Source organism: Pantherophis guttatus, chromosome 7 (genome assembly GCF_059756535.1).
Source record: "Pantherophis guttatus breed Tessera chromosome 7, ASM5975653v1, whole genome shotgun sequence".
NCBI classification, from domain to species: Eukaryota; Metazoa; Chordata; class Lepidosauria; order Squamata; family Colubridae; genus Pantherophis; species Pantherophis guttatus.
Window position 1 is genome coordinate 22509995 of NC_142069.1, and position 21331 is coordinate 22531325.

General features: G+C 40.6%; 1 protein-coding gene across 1 annotated transcript; it reads right to left on the minus strand.

Annotated features, from left to right (window-relative positions):
• Positions 1-16163: 16163 nt before the first annotated feature.
• LOC117655443 (nascent polypeptide-associated complex subunit alpha-like) lies at positions 16164-16934 on the minus strand. The gene is given in 1 exon segment (XM_087873755.1): positions 16164-16934. A coding segment is annotated over 1 exon segment (657 nt). The 5' UTR covers positions 16926-16934; the 3' UTR covers positions 16164-16268.
• Positions 16935-21331: the final 4397 nt, after the last annotated feature.

The following is a 21331-nucleotide window of genomic DNA, read 5'->3' on the forward strand; positions in this document are numbered from 1 at the left end:
GTGACGTTGTAAAGCGTGTATGTGGTTAGAAGAAGAGTATAAAGGATAGGGTTAGAGATCAGCTCAGAGCCCTGTAGGATCTGCTGTATATCATTGGACCCCATTGCAATGGCTCGTTAATACAAGTGTATTAATGCTATTATATCTTTTATATCTATTCATTTCTTATGTTCCAAATTATTAGAAACAATAAACCTCTGATCTTAAAGTAAGAATTATTACTTGTGTTGTTGTCTTTGTTTCCTATTGGAATTATCTCATGACAATACATACATACATACATTCATACATACCCACATACCAGTGGTGGGTTCCTCCCGGTTAGGCCCGGTTCGGCTGAGCTGGTAGTCGTGACGATATGATATCACTGAACTGGTTCTCTTTTTCCGGGAGCTGGGCCTTGCCGCCCGCCCCCGTGTTATTCCTACCTTTTATTTCTTCTTTTTTAGCCCAGCTGATAGGTGTGGCAGAGTGGATTGCCGCACCTCAGCTGGGCATATTCCCAATGTGCTTGCGCGGAGCACATGCATGACCACGCGCAAAGCGCGTGCACGAAGAGAGCCGGTAGTAAAGCCAGTTAGAACCCACCACTGCCACATACCATATTTTTCACACTATAAGACACACTTTTCTCCCCCAAAAAAGTAGGTGGAAATGTCTGTGTGTCTTATAGAACAAATATTGCGACGGTGAACAGCAGTGAACGGCGGTGGCGAATGACAGCGAACAGTGGTATTCCAGGAGGCCGATCCAACCTCCAATCAGCTGCTTAGCAGCGAAGGCTCTAACATCCCCCAATGGCAGCAGCAGCTCAGCTCAGTTGATCAGTGGTGGGCACAACAGAACAGAGCCCTGACAAGCCACGTGCTGGGGCTGCAATAACGTGCTGAAGCTGACCAGGCTGTTTGCTGTTTGCTGCAAGGATGCTAGCCAGATGAATACCGGATGGATGCTGGGAGGCAGAGGCAGATTTTTTTTTCTTGTTTTCCTCCTCTAAAGCTAATGTGCATCTTATGGTCCGGTGCATCTTATATATATAATTGTAAGCTGCCATATATATTTATCATTGTAAGTTACCCTGTGATAAGATGAGTGGTCAATACATACATACATACATACATACATACATACATGCATAGAAACACAAACACACACACATCTTATAAATTATAAAGTAACATCAGCTTTGACTAATATATAATACTTGCAAAATAATTTTTCATGACCTCATTCATGAATATACCAAGGCAGAATGTGATGGCTAACCAGTTAAGATGCTGGGCCCGTCAGCTGGAAAGCTGGCAGCCCAGGTTCGGAACCCAAATGCCATGTGATGGGATGAGCTCCTGCCTTGCCCCAGCTCCTGTGATCTAGCAGTATGAAAGTATGCAAATGTGAGCAGATAAATAGGTACCACTATGGTGGGAAGGTAATAGTACTCTGTGATGTGATGCTGGCCACCTGACCGTGAAAATATCTTGGGAGAGTGCTGGCTCAATGGCCTTGAAATGGAGATGAGCACCACCCCTATAGTTGGCAACTAGCGGAGTAAAATCCGCAGGGACTCCTTTTACCTTTTTGCCATCTACGAATTATCACATCTACCTGTACCTTCAAAGATTGTTCAAAAGCTTGAAGTTTTGTCTTTTTTCTTTCTTTCTTTCTTTTTTACGTGTACTACAGTTTAGAGTGTTTTAGAAACCCCTGTATGAAGCCACTCTAATATTTTAGCACTTTAGAAGGATCTCACCCTTTTTAGTTATTTTCTGAAGACTTTATAATGTCATAGGTGATCAAATGTTAATCATCTCTATTTTATGGCACACTCCAGTTGACCTTTGAATATTTTTTCTCAGAGGTAAGTAAATGTAATATTTGCAACATGCTTAGAACATATACTTTTATCTCTTACTTCTATTGCAGGGCTAATTTGTCTTGGATCTTTGTTCCTTGGCTATTGCATGAAATATGAATACAATGTCCGGCACAACAATATTACAGCATTCTGCAGCATTCAATGATGATAAATTTTTAAAATGTCTACGGACAGTAGGTCTGATAAAAGCAATGAAGGGCTTTTTTTGTTGTTGTTGTTAATGGGATTTTAAAAAAAGAAAGCACTCCTCAGGAGGTTATGAACCATTGTTGAGTACATTAACCTGCTTTCTCCATTTTGACACCCTCCATTTAGTTTAGGATTTCTATCACTTGTAGCTACTGAATCTCATTGGGAGATTGGGAAACATATGCAGAGCATGTTGGAAAAGATGCCAAGAGCAGAAAGAGACAGAGAAAAGGTATGTTGGAACATGATATGTGATTAAACCATAGCAAATTACTGAGTTCTGATTACATCTATGTATGAGTTCTTAGAAAACTCAAATGAACTTGGGTTTTTGATGTTAGATATAGTGTGGGTTTTGTATATATTTAAATTTTTATGATTTGGACTTTCAAAGACATTTGATGAATTCATTAAAGGAGTCTGAGTAAATTCAGTACCCATAGGACATTCTGCTCTTTTATAATTGAATAACTGGTTAAAATTCAGAAAGCAAAGAATATAACTAAGAGGACCTTCTGAAATGACAGCTGTCTCTGCTTCAGCTCCTTCAATGAGTGCAACCACCTACAGTGGATGCAGAAGAGTGATTTGTCCATTGCTGCCTCACTTCCCCTTGACATTAAGATGTTAGGCATATATGATAATGAAAAAATGATGAAATGTGTGTTTTGTTGTCATAATAAAGCCATACCCTTTGGCATATATGTCCGGGTACCAGATGCAAGGAGAAAAACCAGATTGAGGTTAAGGCATTAGATTGGTGATGGCTAACCTTTCCTGGACTGAGTGCACAAAGCTCACCCGAACCGCCAAAATGCAATATGTGTGCACCCCCCTGCACAACCCCACCCCCCGCATGCATGCGCAACCCCCTGCATGCACCCCAGCCCCTGTGTGTGCATGCACGGCCCTCTGCATGTGCTCCCACATGTGCCCCAGTCCCCATGCATGCACGGCAGAGACCAAAGGACCAGCTGGCTGGCGGGAGGCCTGCGCGTAGGTGTGACAGAGCTGAACTGGGGTGATGGCTCACGTGCCCACAGAGAGGGCACTACATGCCACCTCTGGCACGTGTGCCATAGGTTTGCCATCACTGCATTAGATTATACCTAGGAGAAATCTGACCTATCGTTCAGTTTTGGTCAAAGAAATCAAGATTTGGTCCAGTTCTATAGGAAGAAGCTACTAGGAAGCTATAAATGGTCCGTGGCTTACAACATTTCACTTAGTGACCGTTCAAAGTTACAACAGCACTGAAAAAAGTGACTTATGGCCATTTTTCACAGTTACAACCTTTGAAGCATCCCCTTGATCATGTGATCAAAATTTCAGAAGCTTGGCAGCTAGTTCATACTTATGACCGTTGATGTCATGTGATAAACTTTTGCGATCTTCTGACAAACCAAGTCAATGGGGAAGCCAGATTTACTTAACACCAGGTTACTAATTTATCAGCTGCAGTGATTCACTTAAGAACTGTGGCAAGAAAGGTCGTAAAATGAGGCAAAACTCACTTAGCAAATGGGTTAAGTCTTGTGAGTCTGTGGCCACAAAAGGTATTTAAAGGAGGTCTATGGTGAAGAAAAGGTTGAGAACCACTGCTGTAGACAAGTAATTAACCTATTACACGATTTATCTGAAGGGTAATTGTTCTTTCTGATATCCATAATGAAGGCAAAATCCTACTTACGTCCTCACAAAAATAAGCACTGTCTAGGCAGTGCCTCTTTGGCCATACCTAAAATGTGTGTGAAACAGGGACAGAAATGGCACCTCACAACCAAGCCCATGAGAACTTTAAACCCAACTGCACCTCACACACTGTGGGGAGGGGTATGATAACCTCCCAATCTGCTTTGCTGCAGATGGATAGATTCAAAATATGACCACTAACCACTTGCCAAGTCATGTGTAAATGTGTGCCAGACAGTAGATGCAGACTGAGTCCACTCAGACTGAGTGATTTGAATCAATGTGGATCCACAAGCTATCAGAGAATAGATAAGGTTGCTTACATATTATCTCATGTTCTCCAAATTTGATGGATTAAACCTCCATTATCCAGGCAGCGCGCCAGATTCTAGAAGGCTGTGTCACAAATTCATCCTGGTCTGTGCAGCAGCTGCTATAGATATCCAGACATAGATGACTTAACAAGCCAAACTCATAGGCCAGGCTTCTGTCACCTAGATATGATTGCCATTGCTGAGAATTCTGAGTTACCTGGAATTTCTGTTGTACTGTATTCTGTTGTGGCCTTTGTTAGATGCTAAATCATCTTTACTTAAGAGGATTCACATTTCCTTCATTCTTTGTATTGACCACTTCATTACTTTTCAGGATATGTAAATCCTTTCAATAAATTATTTACTAGGATGACTAACCTTGAACTGATGATGATATTTTTCAATAAAGAATAAGATGAAAAGGATTGTCAACGTGTTTCCAAGTGTGTCAAAATCATAACCATTTAAGGTTTTCAATTTGCAAGAAGAAATGTTATTTTTAAATACGCTTTACTGGGACATTTTCCAAAATACTATTTGTTGCTGTATACATGTTCTTGGAAGTTGCTCACACTAACCTTTTGAAGTAACCTATAACTTTTTTAGTGGGCATAAATATGCTGATAATGTTTGACATGCAATGGTCAACTCAGTAGGTCTGCTATTTTGTGGAAACTTGCAATGTTTAAATTATTTGGGGAGGGGGGTTTAGAAAGAAAATAAATCAGGCTAAAGCTCCAAAGGGTGTCTGAAAAGTTTGGGTAGAGTTCACAAGGACAAAATGAATTGCAATGTTTAATTATTTTTCTATAAAATAAACAAAACTGAACTCAAAAAGAAAGCAAACAACAAGCAGTACAAAACAAAACAGAGATTTTATAAAGATCTACACAATACTATGTTAATCTCTGGTGGAAAAAATCAGAAGGGATCTGGTTTCAGGTAAATTTTAGGACACCAAAGCCATTTTTAATAAAATCTGTTAATTAGAAAAAGAGCTACCAGATATGTATATATACACACATACATATACAAATCTACAATCAAATCAAAACTTTCATTACAGCTTTTAAACCAGAAAATAAAAATACATAAACAATAAAAATACATAAAAACATATAAGCCTGGTGGCTCAGCAGACTAAAAGCATTGTGATTAACACCAGCTGTCTGCAATTACTGTAAGTTCGAATTTCATCAGGCTCAAGGTTGACTCAGCCTTTCATCCTTTTTAAGGTAGGTAAAATGAGGACCCAGTTTGTGGGGGCAATAAGCTGACTTTGTATAAATATACAAAAGTATGAAGGCTATTGCTTAACGCATTGTAAGCTGCCTGAATCTCCAGAGAAGGGCAGCATATGAATCAAATTTTTTAAAAATATATGATAAATCTATAATTACTAAAACTAAAAAATAAACATAAAATAAAATTTTGAAAAATAAATAATATAAAAATAGCAGATAACAGTGGCAATCAACCAAATATGTATTACTTTTGAGACGTAGGTAGGTCAGATGATGACACAAAATCATAAGCTTTGCAAATAACCATATAGAGCCGCGGTGGCACAGTGGTTAGAGTGCAGTACTGCAGGCTGCTTCAGTTGACTGCTAGCTGTAGTTCGGCAGTTCAAGGTTGACTCAGCCTTCCATCCTTCCGAGGTGGGTAAAATGAGGACCCAGATTGTTAGGGGCAATATGCTGACTCTGTAAACCGCTTAGAGAGGGCTGTAAAAGCACTATGCACCGGTATATCTAAGTGCTATTGCTAAGTGCTTTATGTAGAAATACAAATTACAGACCAACTTTTCTCTTCTCCTTTGCCGAATCAGAGATCTGGAGTGGCCTTTTTCTTCCATCCTCCCCTTGTTCCTTCCCATGTCCTTCTTTGCACTCAGATCTTATCAGAAAATATAAAATAATTGAAGGGAAGGGTTAGGGTTATAAACCGGAAGAATGTAAATTCTTGTCCCACTTCAGGCGTGAAAGCTGACTAGGTGAATTTGGGCCAGTCAGTCTCTCTCAGCCGAACTCACCTCACAGAGTTATTGTGGGGAAAAGAGGAGGAAGGATATAAGATATATCTGTCACCTTCAGTTATTTATAAAAATAAAGGTAGGGTAAAAATAAGTAAATAAATCAATCTTTTTAACTTCCTGCAACTTAACTTAACTTAACTTAACTTAACCTTTAACTTTAACTTTAACTTTTTAAACTTTAACTTTAATTTCCAGCTCTATTCTAATTGATTATCGATTATTTACTGTATGTCTTGTCCCAAAGGTGCTTTTTCAAGAAGCAACTGAACTTTCTGGTTTTTCTTTGAGGACGTTTTGCTTCTCATCCAAGAAGCTTCTTCAGCTCTGACTGGATGGAGGGGAATGGAAAGATTTATACTCCTTGAAGACAGCTGGTCTTTGGCATTCTTTTAGCAGGTCGTTAAGGTCACCTGGAGATTTATCTGTGTTGTCAGGATCACCTGAGGGGTGCAAATGGGTTTGCGGAGCCTTCTTGGAACTTTTGAAAGGAGTGTGTTGTACACTAGAGATAGATGATGTCATATCCCATCCCCTCTGTTGAGACAGGGTTGTTCAGTTTTGACATAGATGGCCTCTTTCCCCGTTTTAAACCAGCAGTTCTCTGGCTCCACACCCATTTGCATCCCTCAGGTGACTCTGTTGACACACATAAACCTCCAGGTGGCCTTAGTGACTCATGGAGTCATGGAAACTTTGTGCTGTCCCTTTCCTGAGCTGGCCTATCTCAAAGGGATAACAATAATTTCACTCTAGAGTCATAGAATCATGGGCTAGAAGGGACCTTGGAGGTCTTCTAGTCCAACCTCCTGCAGGGTACTTTATATCATCCCAGTCAAAGATTGTCCAGTGTATTTTTGAAAACCTCCAGCAATGGCGTACCCATAACTCTAGGGGGCAAGCTGTTCCATTGATTAATTGTTCTCATTGTCAGGAAATGTCTCCTTGGATAAAGCACAAGACGTACAGAAATGTAAAGAGTTACTGGAGAACAGAGAACAGTAAACACCAACCCAATACAGAAACTAGACAACCAGAACAAGAGAATTCTCAATGACCTCATCAACAAATATTAAATCACAAAAGAAAAACAACCATGGATGGAAAGCAGTGAACCTGTCCTTCCACACTTCTACGTAGGCCCCAAAATAGGGTTTCTTCTTTCTTTCTTTCTTTTATTACGTTCTTATCTTAATACCTGGCCTTATTTCAATACAGTGAATATTATTGAAGTTCTATTACTTGGATACCATAGAGTACTAAAAATAGAAAGAAGAGAAAAAAATATATTCTATCAATATTAATTATAATTTAAGATAGCAATATTACAAGCATTAAATCCATTTGGCTTTTTCATTCAAAGTTGAGCATAAAATAACAAAATAACTCTTAATAAAATAACTCTTTTGTGTTTGTGTGTTAATGAAAGGAAACAATAGAAGAATGGCACACATTTAATAAGAAATAAAATACTAAAAAAGAGAAAAAAGGAATTTAGATTTTTTTAGGTTTAGGTTTATTTGGATTTATATACCACCCTTCGCCCGAAGAACTCAGGGCGGTGAACAGCCAAAGATAAAACACATACAATATAAAATTTAAAAACAATTTAAAACATATTAAACAAATTTGGCCCATACTAATTAAAACACCCCTTTTTTAAAAAGCAAATTAAAATTAAAATTAAGCAATTAAAAAGAGTTAGGTCAACCAGCTTGTTGGAATAAAAAAGTCTTGAGGGCACGGCGGAAAGTGCGTAAATCCAGGATCCTCCATATCTCCGGGGGGAGCTCGTTCCAAAGGGCAGGTGCCCCCACAGAGAAGGTTCTCCCCCTGGCCGGTGAGAGGCTACCGGTGGCAGAAGGCGGTCTCGTAGGTACCCAGGTCCTAAGCCATGGAGCGCTCTAAAGGTGGTAACCAATACCTTGAAGCGCACCCGGAAGACCACCGGGAGCCAATGCAGTTTGCGCAGGAGAGGTGTTACATGGGAACGCCATGTCTCTCCCATAACCACCCGCGCAGCCGCATTTTGGACCAGTTGGAGCCTCCGGGTGCTCCTCAAGGGGAGCCCCATGTAGAGAGCATTACAGTAGTCCAGGCGGATGTAATGTATGTTTAAAAAACTATTAGATTTATGACCTTCCCCTGGTAGTAGTAGTTGCTGTTGTTAGTTGCAAAGTCATGTCCGACCCATTGCGACCCCATGGACAACGTTCCTCCAGGCCTTCTTGTCCTCTACCAGTCCATTTAAACTCACGCCTACTGCTTCAGTGACTCCATCCAGCCACCTCATTCTCTGTCGTCCCTTTCTTCTTTTGCCCTCAATCTTTCCCACCATTAGGCTCTCTCTCATTAGGTGGCCAAAGTATTTCAGTTTCATTTTCAGGATAAGTAGATATGCTAATTTGCAATATTTGTACACATTCAGCCTCCGAGAAGCCAAACAATAAGTGATTATATTTACATGCTGTGTGATATGCATGAGAGATTTTCAAGCAGAGGTTGAAGGCCCTTATCAGAGATACTGTGCTAACAAATGTTTTGCATTTATTGAAAGTTGGCAAATTACTTTCCCCTCTGTTTCTAACTAAGTGGACTATTTCATCTTCTTTTCCATATCAGTCTACTCATGATAGCTTCCTATTAGCTACCTATCCCTTTGAAATAGATAGCCATCAAACTCTTGCAAATTTTCTTGAGTCTGCCTTTTATATCTTCTGTCTGCTCCTAAGCTGCACTTTGTTCACCATCTAAACATTTTACAGGGCTATATAATTGTAAAGATTATCTATTGCCATAACCAGAATGCTGATTTTGCTTAAATATGATTTATTTGATACTTCACTGTAGTAGCTGCATTATATATTTCTTTGCAATCCTCAGGTTGTTTTATTTTATTAACATTGTAAAATAGTGCCCGTATCTAGCAGACTATTGGGAAATGCATATAAAGCCCCCAAGGCTGTGTGCTCTCCCCACTTCTCTTCTCTCGTATATCAATGACTGCATCTCTAATAATCTATCTGTTAAACTACTGAAGTTCACAGATGACACAACAGTGATCGGTCTCATTCAAGACAATGATGAATCTGCACACAGACAGGAGGTTGAGCAACTAGCCTTGTGGTGTGACCAAACAATCTGGAACTGAACACTCTCAAAACCGTAGAAGTGAAGGTAGACTTTAGGAGAAACCCTTCCATACTTCCACCTCTCACAATATTAGACAACACAGTATCAACAGTAGAAACCTTCAAATTTCTAGGTTCTACCATATTGCAAATGAACAGCTAACATCAAAAACATCATCAAAAAAGCACAACAAAGAATGTTCTTTCTGCGCCAACTCAGAAAGCTCAAACTGCCCAAGGAGCTGCTGATCCAGTTCTACAGAGGAATTATTGAGTCTGTGATCTGCAGCTCTATAACTTTATGGTTTGGTTCTGCAACCCAACAAGACAGACACAGACTTCAGAGGATAATTAGAACTGCAGAAAAAACAATTGCTACCAACCTGCCTTCCATTGACGACCTGTATACTGCACGAGTCAAAAAGAGGGCTGTGAAAATATTTACAGGCCCCTCACATCCTGGACATAAACTGTTTCAACTCCTTCCCTCAAAACAACGCTATAGAGATCAACTAGACACAAGAATAGTTTTTTCCTGAACGCCATCACTCTGCTAAACAAACAATTCCCTCAACACTGTCAAACTATTTACTAAGTCTGCACTACTATTAATCTTCTCATCTTCTCATTGTTCCCATCACCCATCTCCTCCCACTTATGACTGTATGACTGTAACCTTATTGCTGGTATCCTTACGATTTATATTGATATTGTTTCCTGATTGCTTATTTGTAATCTATGACTATCATTAAGTGTTGAACCTTATGATTCTTTATGAATGTATCTTTTATTTTATGTACACTGAGAGCATATGCACCAAGACAAATTCCTTGTGTGTCCAATCACACTTGGCCAATAAAAATTCTATTCTATTCTATTCTATTCTATTCTATTCTATTCTATTCTATTCTATTCTATTCTATTCTATTCTATTCTATTCTAAAGTCTATTCTGTGTCCATCATCCCAGCATTTTTGTATAATCTTCTAACAAAAATGTGCTATCCAATCTATTGCGGAAATTAAATTCAATCACCTTCACTGATGTCTATTTCCAGCTAAATGAAGGGATTTTAAAACAGAGCACAATTAGAACCAAACACATTGATGGTGTGTCTATTATAAGTTAGATGGTGTCTATTATATGTTTTTCTAGTATAGCCTTTAACTTTTATTTATTTGTTTGTCAAACATGTACAAGATAGCAGGTATGAATATGAACATGGACATGAACAAAGGAAATGAATACAAATAAATGGGGACAGTAGGACAGGGATGGTAGGCACACTGGTGCCCTTATGCACGCCCCATTTATGGACCTCTTAGGAATGGGGTGAGGTCCACAGTAGACAGTTTAAGGTTAAAGTTTTGGGGGTTTGAGCATGTAACAACGGGGTTGGGTAGAGCATTCCAGGCGTTGACCACCCTGTTGCTGAAGTCGTATTTTCTGCAATCAAGTTTGGAGCAATTTACCTTGAGTTTGTATCAATTGTTTGCCCATGTATTATTGAGGTTGAAGCTGAAGAAGTCATTGACAGGTAAGATGTTATAGCAGACAGTTTTGTGTACTATGCTTAGATCAGATTGTCCAAGCCCAAAATTTCAAGCCTGGTGGCATAAGGGATTCTATTGTGAGTAGAGGAATGGAGTACTCTTCTCGTGAAATACCTCTGGACCTGCTCAATCATATTAATATCTGATATAGTGTGGATTCCAGGCAAACGAGCTGTATTTGAGAATTGGTCTTCTCTGACCATTGAATTCATTAAAAACCATTGAATTCATTGAACCATTGAAATTCATTGAATTCATTGAAAACCATTGGGTCTCCTGGCTGTTGCTGATGAGTTAGAGTCCAGCAGCTTTGGGAAGACCAAATGTTCTCTACCCCTATTTGAAATTTTGACTATTGTCACAGGAGGCTTAGAAAAGGAGAAACTAATTAAGGCGCCTGTCAAGAACTTTGTTATACCTCATATCCAAAACAGAAAAGTCACAAAAAAACTCTGATTCCAACCAGATAAAATTAACTTCGCAGCCTCCTAGGGGCTAAAATATATTATGATCAGGGGTGGCTGCTGGGGGTTTGCAAGGGTTCGGGAGAACCTCTAGCTAACATTTTGTGCAGTTCGGAGAACCCCCAAATCCCACTCCTGGCTGGCCCCGACCCTCCCAGGAGTCCCCACACAGCCCATTTTGGATGGGCAGGTAAGTGCAGGGCGCATGCAGAGGCCCAGGGAGGGTGAAAAAAGGGCCTACCGGAAGTTCAGGAAGGCTGGAAATGGGCCGTTTTTGCCTTCCCGGAGGCTTGTGGAAAGCCTCCGGAGACTGGGGAGGAAAAAAATGCCCCCCCACCATGGTGCAGGAGACCGACTAGGCCACACCCACCATGGCCTGGACAGAGAACCTGGACAGAGAAGCCCTTGCTAAAATTTTTGAAGCCCACCCCTGATTATGATGCTATATTAGAATTCCATCAGAGTCTTTGAAGGAAGACATGGCCATAGGGCTGGATTTTCCTATAGGCTAACTAGGCTTCAGCCTAGGGCCTCAAGATCAAGAGGGGCCTACATTCAAATTATTAGCAAAATTAAAATTACACTTTCACTATAGGTGAAAGGGCCTCATAAGTGGAATAGCCTAGGGCCTCTTTTCATCTAAATCCGGCCCTGCATGGCCAAATATGCATGTTCCTTAAAGGCTTACAAGAGTTCCGTGGAGCTATTCTGGTTCTCATTCCTGAGTTTAATTCTGACTGCAAGCCTGGATTATTTAACTAAAATAACCGAATAAGCAGAAAAACTGCATGTATGTTCCTGAAATATACTACCTGATAATATCCATTCCAGCTGTCAGACCACCCCAAAACAAAATATCCCATCTGTTCAGTCTCCTTTAATGTATAACTGAAAAGGCTGTGAAATGAACTTAAAGCCCAGGGGCAGAGTGGTGTCCTCATAGAAACTAGCTATGAAGAATTCCAGTCTTTGCCTGTTTTATCCTTAATAATAATAATATTTATTGGAAAAGCATCATTTGACTACTAGAAAGCTCTTGGCATTTCTCCAGTAAGTGCTAACAATCTTACTACTTTGGAAAAAAAGGAGAGGTAGAAGAGAAGAGAAAGGAGAGAAAAGAAAAGAAAAGAAGCGAAGTTTTTGCTTGTGAATCCTTACAAAGGCTTTTTGTTAAAATAATGGCATCAAATAAAAGAAAAGCTACAAATGCTGGTCCTTTGTTTTTCTAAGCTCCTTCCAAAAAGTTTCTCATGATTTTCCCAAATGGGCGCCCCTTCAGGTCATAGGGGCTTCAGCTCCAAGGCTCTGGATGTCAAGTTATCTGTAAATATTTAGTTTGATCAAAGAAAAATAATGGTAAAGAATGGACAACATGCTGGGACCTATTGCTGAGTCAATCAAGGGCAACCAGAACTTTCTGGGTAATAAGCCTACCCTTCCTCACTAAATTGTTCTGATGCTGCCACTGATGGATAGTAGTCAGTGAGTTTATACATATATTATACAGTGATTATTATACATGAAATATCACCCTTCTTCCAAAGAGGTGAGAGGCTGCCTACATGGCATTCTCTTCCTCATAGGATGCCATCACAGCAACTCTCTAGATTTGAGCAGGGGTGGGCTGCTGGGGGTTCGCAGGGGTTTGGAAGAACCTCTAGCTAAGATTCTGTGCAGTTCGGAGAATCCCCAAATTCCACTCCTGGCTGGCCCCACCCACCCTGCCTCTCCCCTCCCAGGAGTCCCCACATGGCTCATTTTGGATGCAGATAAGTGCAGGGCACATGTAGAGGCTCAGGGAGGGCAAAAAACAGGCTTACTGGAAGATTGGGAAGGCCAGAAACAGGTCTGTTTCTGGCCTCCAGAGGGCCTCCAGAGCCTGGGAGGCGGTTTTCGCCCTCCCGGAGGCTGCCTCTGGAGCCCATGGGAGGGCAAAAACATCCCGTCGTCCATCCATCCCCTCCCTCCCCCCCCCCCGCTGTGGTGAAGGAAGCCGACTAGGCCATGCCTACCATGGCCACACCCACCCAGCAACCAGGCAGAGAACCCCTTGCTAAAATTTTTGAAGCCCACCCCTGGACTTGAGGCAGAAAAGAAAGAGAGAGAAGCACAGAATGATTGGTCCATGATATCTAGTGAGAATTGTGGCTGAGTGAATATTAAAATATTGGGGTTTCTGTACCCCAATTCCAACATCAAAATACCCAGATCTATATGGATCATTTTGACTACAGTATTTATCAATCTCTTCTCTGCCTCCTTTCATTGAAAGTCTTCCTCTCCATGTAGTACCCCAGGCAGAATGAGCAGGAATGAAATATACCACAATTAATTACAACTGACTAACTGCCTGTTTTCTAGGGTGGCCAAGTCTGAGTTCTAAAGATCCATCTGAGACATACTGCAAATTCTAACTACTTGATGCCCTATCTGGCAGCTTTTATGTTTTCCTCTGCATGGACTAGAGAAGAAAAATCCTTCTCTTTGGCGGAGGATGAGTGAGTGCAAAGCAACAAGCTGCTTGGATCTTTTGTCATGGTTTTGGGTTGGTTCATGGTTCACTTCTGGAGAGTTCCCTGGCAGCTGAAAGTCTTCAACAGGGTGTGTGAGCTGGTAGGTAAAACACTACACTATTTTTTCTTCTTCTCCTGGTTATCAAAAATTGTTTTGAAAGTCCAATTTCCCTCCTCAGACAGAAGACACGGTCTAGCAAGATCAGGCAATCAATAAGTACCATTCAAAAAATTTAACAAGCTTTTCTTTTTAATTTAATTTAATTTAATTTAATTTCCAATTTATATACCGCCCTTCTCCCTGAGGACTCAGGGCGGTGTACAGCCAAGATAAAAAACATAGAATACAAATATTAAAACATTTAAAAATATATATAAATTTTGGCCCGAAAGTTAAGAATCACAAACTAATTAAAAGAATTTAAAAATTTCTTCTAAGCCAACCCGGCTTGCTGAAAAAGATAGGTTTTCAGGGAACGACGGAAGGCACTGAGGTCATGGATTCTTCTTATCTCCGGGGGCAACTGATTCCAGAGGGTGGGAGCCCCCACAGAGAAGGCCCTCCCCCTGGGGGCCACCAGCCTACATTGTTTGGCTGATGGCACCCTGAGGAGGCCCTCTCTGTGGGAGCGCACGGGTCGATGGGAGGTCGTCGGTAGCAGCAGGCGGTCTCGGAGATAGCTAGGCCCTATGCCATGGAGCGCTTTAAAGGTGATAACCAACACCTTGAAGCGCACCCGGAAGACCACCGGGAGCCAGTGCAGCTCGCGCAGGAGCGGTGTTACATGGGAGCGCCATGTTGCTCCCATCACTACCCGCGCTGCTGCATTCTGGACCAGCTGGAGCCTCCGGGTGCTCTTCAAGGGGAGCCCCATGTAGAGAGCGTTGCAGTAGTCAAGGCGAGAGGTGACGAGGGCGTGAGTGACTGTGCACAAGGAATCCCGATGAAGAAAGGGCCACAACTGGCGAATCAGGCGAACCTGATAAAAGGTCCCCCTGGTAACAGCCGTCAGATGTTCTTGTTAAATTGACTAATTTGGATAAAATTTTAACAGGTTCTGATGACTATGTAATTAAAAAACTATATGGTTATTTATTAGAGGTAAAACTGGAAGAACAACAAGTTAAAGAAACAATGATTGCATGGAGGAAAAATTTTGGTCATGGAATTGATTTAGAGAAATGGCAAAAATTGTGGTTGCAAAATTATAAAATGACAATGTCAACAGCGTATAAGGAAAATTTGTATAAGATGTTTTACAGGTGGCACCTACCCCATGATGAGAATAGCCAGAATGTTCAAGAACAAATCTGAAAAGTGCTGGAAATGTCATCAGATACGAGGCTCATATTAGCATATGTGGTGGACATTCGTAGAAGCTAAAAGATACTGGACTAAAATCCACACATGGTTGGGAAAAATGACAACATATAGACTTTAAACCAGAGATTTTTTTTATTAGGGATATTGCCAGAAACATATAACAGAGAATTGAGATACTTGATTGTGAATGTATTAACAGCAGCTAGAATTGTATTTGCAAAAAATTGGAAAAATGAGGACATACCCAAACAAGACAAAGTTATTAAGAAAATTATGGAATGTGCTAAAATGAGCAAATTGACATTTGAAATTAGAGAACAGGAAGACAAACAATATTATAAGATATGGGATTTATTTTATCAATGGCTAGATAATAAAACATGGAAATGAAATATGAAATGTGAAATGAATGTTATAATATAATATATGGAAATGATTTTTATGGGATGAAATGTCATTGTTAAATGAATGAGAAATGAGAATAATAATGTAAAGATATACAGTAGATTGATAAGAAATTAGAAAATTAGTAAATTATAAATATGAGATGCAGCACAAAAAATCTGTAACCGACCGACACACTGTTTGCAATTGTAATGGATGATGGATGTTTTATGTTTTGTTTTGTTTAAAAATAATTTAAAAAAAAAAGTTTAACAAACTTTTCTCTAACATTTTTGGAAAACATACCTTCTGGAAAATATTGACAGAGCTGACACTGTCTATAGGATTTGATCTACCCAGAATCCTTAATGATTGTGATGCTATATAAGCTTGATAAATAAGTAAACAAACAAACAAGTAATCTTTATGTTAGACATTAATGCTGAAAAGTGAGGGTGTCAAACTCAATTTCATTGAGGGCCACATCAGGGTTGTGTTTGACCTCAGGAGGTGGGGGGGGCATGGCCAGGGGAGCATGGCCAGCTCAACGTCACTCATGTTGGGGGCACCTTCCAGTGAAAACGGACTCCTGAGCTCCGTTTCCGGCTGTGACAGCCTCCTGCAATTCTCTGCCAGTGAAAACGGAGCTCATGAGGGCAGTATGCAGTCCTCCTGGCCTCCATTGTTGTTTTTTTTGTTTGTTTTTTAAACCACCACTTTTATTTAACTGATAGAAATAGTACAAATTTTCAATTCAGCTGTAATATAACACCAAAAAGTCCTTTCTGGATGGCTACATCGTCAATTCCATAATTGCATTTACGATATCATTACTGTTATTCTTTAGGGCACGAACTGCTTTTACCCGGGAAACATTTGCTCGGGACAAAACTAACTCAATGTCTTTCACCTCAACACCAGTCTCATCAACCTCCTCCTCCTCCTCACTCTCTTATTGTACAGTAGGAGTCTGTCTGTTTTCCTGAATGTTTGAAATAGCTTCTCCTTGCACTTTGAATTTCTCAGCAGCAGCCAGCTGTGCTTGCTGAGAGAGATCTTCAATCTTTGCTTCTCCAAAAACTATATAGGTATCCGATGCAGGACTTTTATATACATCTGGCTTGGTGATGACAAAGAGGATGTTCTTGGATTTCCTGATGGTAACTCTAGTTACACCTGTGACCTGACGAAGGCCAAGCTTGGACTTTGCCTTCTGTGCTTTCTTTTCACTCCGGCTCTGTTTCGCTTTGCTAACTGGTTCTTCATCTATTTCAGCTGCTGCTGCAAGCTGCACCTGCTGTCTGGTGGCTTGCGTGGAGTCCTGTTCTTCAAGTTCTGGCACTGATTCATCGCTGTCGGTTTCTGTTCCAGAGCCTGTCTCAGCCTGAGCCTGGGGCATTTCCTGTTCTGTTGCTGGGACAGTTTCTGTGGCTTCTCCAGGCATTTCCATTTTAAGCGGCTCCCCACTGGCCAGGTTACGGAGCCATCAGAGGCAGATGCCAGCAGATACAAACGGCGAAGCTTACCATACGAGACCCTCCTGGCCTCCACTTTTGCCAGCAGAGGCATCACAGGCCGGTCCTCCAATGTTTCTGGGGCAGCCCTGCAGGCCAGATCTACGGACCCCATGGGCCGAATCTGGCCCACAGGCCTTGAGTTTGACACCCCTGTCTTAGGTAAAAAACAAGTTGGGTTCAGAACTGGATGATCTACAAGAGAATACAGAGTTGTGATAATTCACACAGGCTTTCAGCCCTTTTATAAGTTAATAATGATGCAGTTATTGTTTTTTCAGAGACTCATATTAGTTTTAGGATGCCTTGAGAATTCTTGCCCAGCATTGCGGAGAAAAGCATCTACAAATAAACTACCCAAGGACAAAGATAATTGTTTTGGTACAAGCCTTAAGTTGCATTGTTGATTTATCGATGGGCACAAGACAGAACAGGTAAAATATTTCAGTTATCTTGAAGTGCTAGTCCCTTCTTCTAGGAATTTGAAACTGCGAAGAGAACACACAGTGTTGATAGATCACGGGAACTTAACAGCTATCCTGGAATTTCTCCACCCAGAAGGGGATGGTCTGGTACAGCTAGTCCTGGACCTTAGGGGTGGGTTCTAAATTTTTTTACTACTGGTTCTGTGGGCGTGGCTTATTTTGTGGGCGTGGTTTGATGGCACCACTTGTCGCCTATTCGAAATAGAGGGCATCTCATCAGTGTAAGTAGAGTTCCTTGACTATCGTATAACAGATATAGTAAATATTAGTTTATCTATCATGACCACATGTGTGATTGCAGCTGCCTTTAGCAGATGTTGTAATAAATGGGTTCCCTTGTGTATAAAGTTAAGGGTCATAGTTAATTGTAATGACAGAATGTATACAGATAGTTGGTGCCTGCCTTTTCTTAACTTCCTGAATTTTCCCATCCCTTTGTCAACAGCAAAAATTAGATTAAAAACTGCTGTTTTTAAACCTGAGGTTTAGGTTTCACACTCCTTTATTTATTTAAAGATTAAATAATAAATGTTGTTATAAATAAATGAACAATAAATGTTAATGTTTTAAAATTAATGTCAATCAATTAATGTCAATTAATGTTACTCAAAATAAAGAGTAAGTTCCTGACTGTGAGACATATTGAGCTTTTGCATGTCATGTTATTGTCATGCATGTTGGTCTATGTTCTTTGTTAAGTCAGCCTAATGGTTAATTTCTTATTCAGTATAATTTTTGATTCATTGTATTGTATGACCCCATAATATGGCTAAATCCAGTAATTGTGTTAAGCATATTGTTTAATATAACAGCTTTTAGCATTAGCTAGTGGAAATAAGTCATTAGACATTGATTCCAGCATTTCTTTTCTCTTTTAATTAAATACTTTCTAGCTCTGTTACATTTACCTATTGTATCTTATATATGCAGATTCATTCAGTTCAAACTGTCATAAATGTTTTAAATAAGAAAATAAATCCAGGTGAGAATATGCAACTCATGATTTATATTTCAACATGTTTTCAATGACAATTCCCATGATGACTGAAGTTGCATTTTATTGTATCCGGAGTATTCCTGATGATGGGGGGGGGGACCACTTTTTTCTTTTCTGGAAATAATTGATATTTTCAAGGGACAATTGCTCATTAACAATACATTGAGGACCTTTTGCTTATCTAATGCCAATTTATAGAAACTACGCTGGAGACGCAATATTAAAATTGATGGAGTGCCACTGACACCTTGTGGTTATTTATATCAAGAAAACTTTCTGCACAACTAAAAGAGACTGGGGCAATTTTGCACTGCCCTTTGAATGCTGTTTGTTTAAGCCTTGAGAAATTGTAGTCCAGGTTGCAGTGGTTTGGTACTTGTGCTCAGTCTGGACCAAGGGTGTCCAACCTTGGCAGCATTAAGATTTGTGGATTTCAACTCCCGTTATTCTGTTCTCTCTGATTCTGATGTATTTCCTTTGCCTTTCCTAGATAGTTGAAAACCTTGAATCAGGGGTGAAATCTAAAATTTTTTGCTACCGGTTCTGTGGGCATGGCTTAATTAGTGGGCGGGGCTTGGTGGTAAGGTGACTGGGTGGGCATGGCCAAGTCAATGTCACTTCTTTGCCCTTTTTTAACCTACAAAACACAACATTACACAACTGGCTTACCCACAATGTAAAAGCAGTTGTGCTAGACCCAAAATGGCCCCTGCAACAAGCAGGAACCTCACACAGCCACAAAAAGCCCAAAAAAACAACTTTCACACTTTACACACACAAAATTCCACATACAGCCTTGTGAGATTTTGTGTGTTTGTGTAGTTAGAGTGAAACACTACAGAAACACACTAAATCTCAGAAAGCTGCACAAATATTATTTTATTTTAATTTATTTTTATTTTTATATAAAAGCAGCTAAATTTAAAACTTCCTAAACTTTAAATGGCTAGGTCTAAAAAAAGAACAACTAAAAAAAAACCCAATTAACTATTTTTTTTAAAGCTCCCAAAGGGGAAAAAAACTTACCCAATAGAACAGGGGTCTCCAACCTTGGCAACTTTAAGATTTGTGGACTTCAACTCCCAGAATTCCTCAGCCAGCTTTGCTGAGAGTTGAAGTCCACAAGTCTTAAAGTTGCAGATAGAGCTGCTCACCGATGAGCTTGATTGCAGGCAGGGAGATTCAGTTGCTTGCTGATGCAATAGATTGTGTTGCGACCAGCAGTTAAGGTAAGCAAGCTGGAGGCTGAGGTGGGGGGGAGAGAAAAAAAGAAACTTTTTTGTCTTTTAAATGGGTCTGACAATCCAAGCTGAGTTGCCTGATTGGCAGGCAACTCAGCTGGGATCGTCAGAGCTTGGCTGGCCAGAGCTTGGTTCCTCAGAGCCATTTTAAAGGAAAAAAAAAGGCTCTGATGATCGCGCAGCTCAGGTGGGCACGGGGGGCGGGGGCAGGGATTTTTGCTACCGGTTCTCCGAACTGCCCACCACCATCGCTATCTACTCGCCCGAGCCGATCCGAACCAGGAGCATTTCACCCCTGCCTTGAATGATTGCATACACAGAATAACAGAGCTTGAAGGGACCTTGGAGGTCTTCTGGTCCAACTCCCTGCTCAGGCAGGAGACCCTATACTATTTCAGACAAATGCTTGTCCAATCTCTTCTTAAAAACTTCCAGTGTTGGAGAATTCACAACTTCTGGAGGCAAGTTGTTCCACTGATTAATTGTTCTAACTATCCGGAAATTTCTCCTTAATTCTAGGTTGGTTCTCTCCTTGATTAGTTTCCATCCATTGCCTCTTGTCCTTCCCTCAGGTGCTTTGGAGAATAGCTTGACTCCCTCTTTTTTGTGGCAGCCCCTGAGATATTGGAACACTGCTGTCATGTCTCCCCTAGTCCTTCTTTTCATTAAACTAGGCATACCCAGTTCCTGCAACCATTTTCTTCATATGTTTTAGCCTCCAGTCCCCTAATCATCTTTGTTGCTCTTCTCTGCATTCTTTTTAGAGTCTCAACATCTGTTTTTATATTGTGATGACCAAAACTGGATGCAGTATTCCAAGTGTGGTCTTACACTTGTGGTATTGGCACTTCATATGATCTTGATTTATCACCTTTGACACTAAGGCAGACCCTTTCTTTCTTTCTTTCTTTCTTTCTTTCTTTCTTTCTTTCTTTCTTTCTTTCTTTCTTTCTTTCTTTTGATTTCCTCTTAGGTTACCATTGGTGTTCTGATACTAGTAACTAAAGTAATAGGGAACATTGGGGGGGTTCTACCTTTCTCTGTAAGTATTGTGAAAGTTTGTATCAAAAAAGAATTCAGCTTCAGAGAGACAAGAACTCAGCTTTCACTTCTAGTGGCCATCAGAGTCATCAACTCAGACGAGAACGCAAGAACTTTTAATAACCCAGTTCCATAAAATACGCTCTTTGAGGTTTACTGTTGTTGGAAGAAATCTCCTGGTTCATTCCCCAGCTGGGAAGCAGTCACCAGCGCTGAGAAGAAATTGACCCCAAAGCAAGCTGCCAGAAAGCGGAACTCGTTAATTCAGGAAGGCAAGAGAAAGTAGTGACACAGCTCAAGTGTTCCTGGCTAGCAAGCAGTTTGGGATTGTGTGTCTGTGGCAGAGATGGGATTCAAATCCCGGTGCTATCAGTTTGCTATTGATAGCGCATGGGTGCGCACACTCGCTTTGCGAGCGCACAGCACTTCTGCGCATGCTCAGAAGCTTCTGCGCATGTGCAGAGCATTTTTGATGATGTCTGGTGGGTGGGCAGAGCCTCCTGCCCCCACTGTTACCAATTCGTCCGAACCAGGGCGAACCGATAGAAACCCACCCCTGGTCTGTGGTTTTTTATACC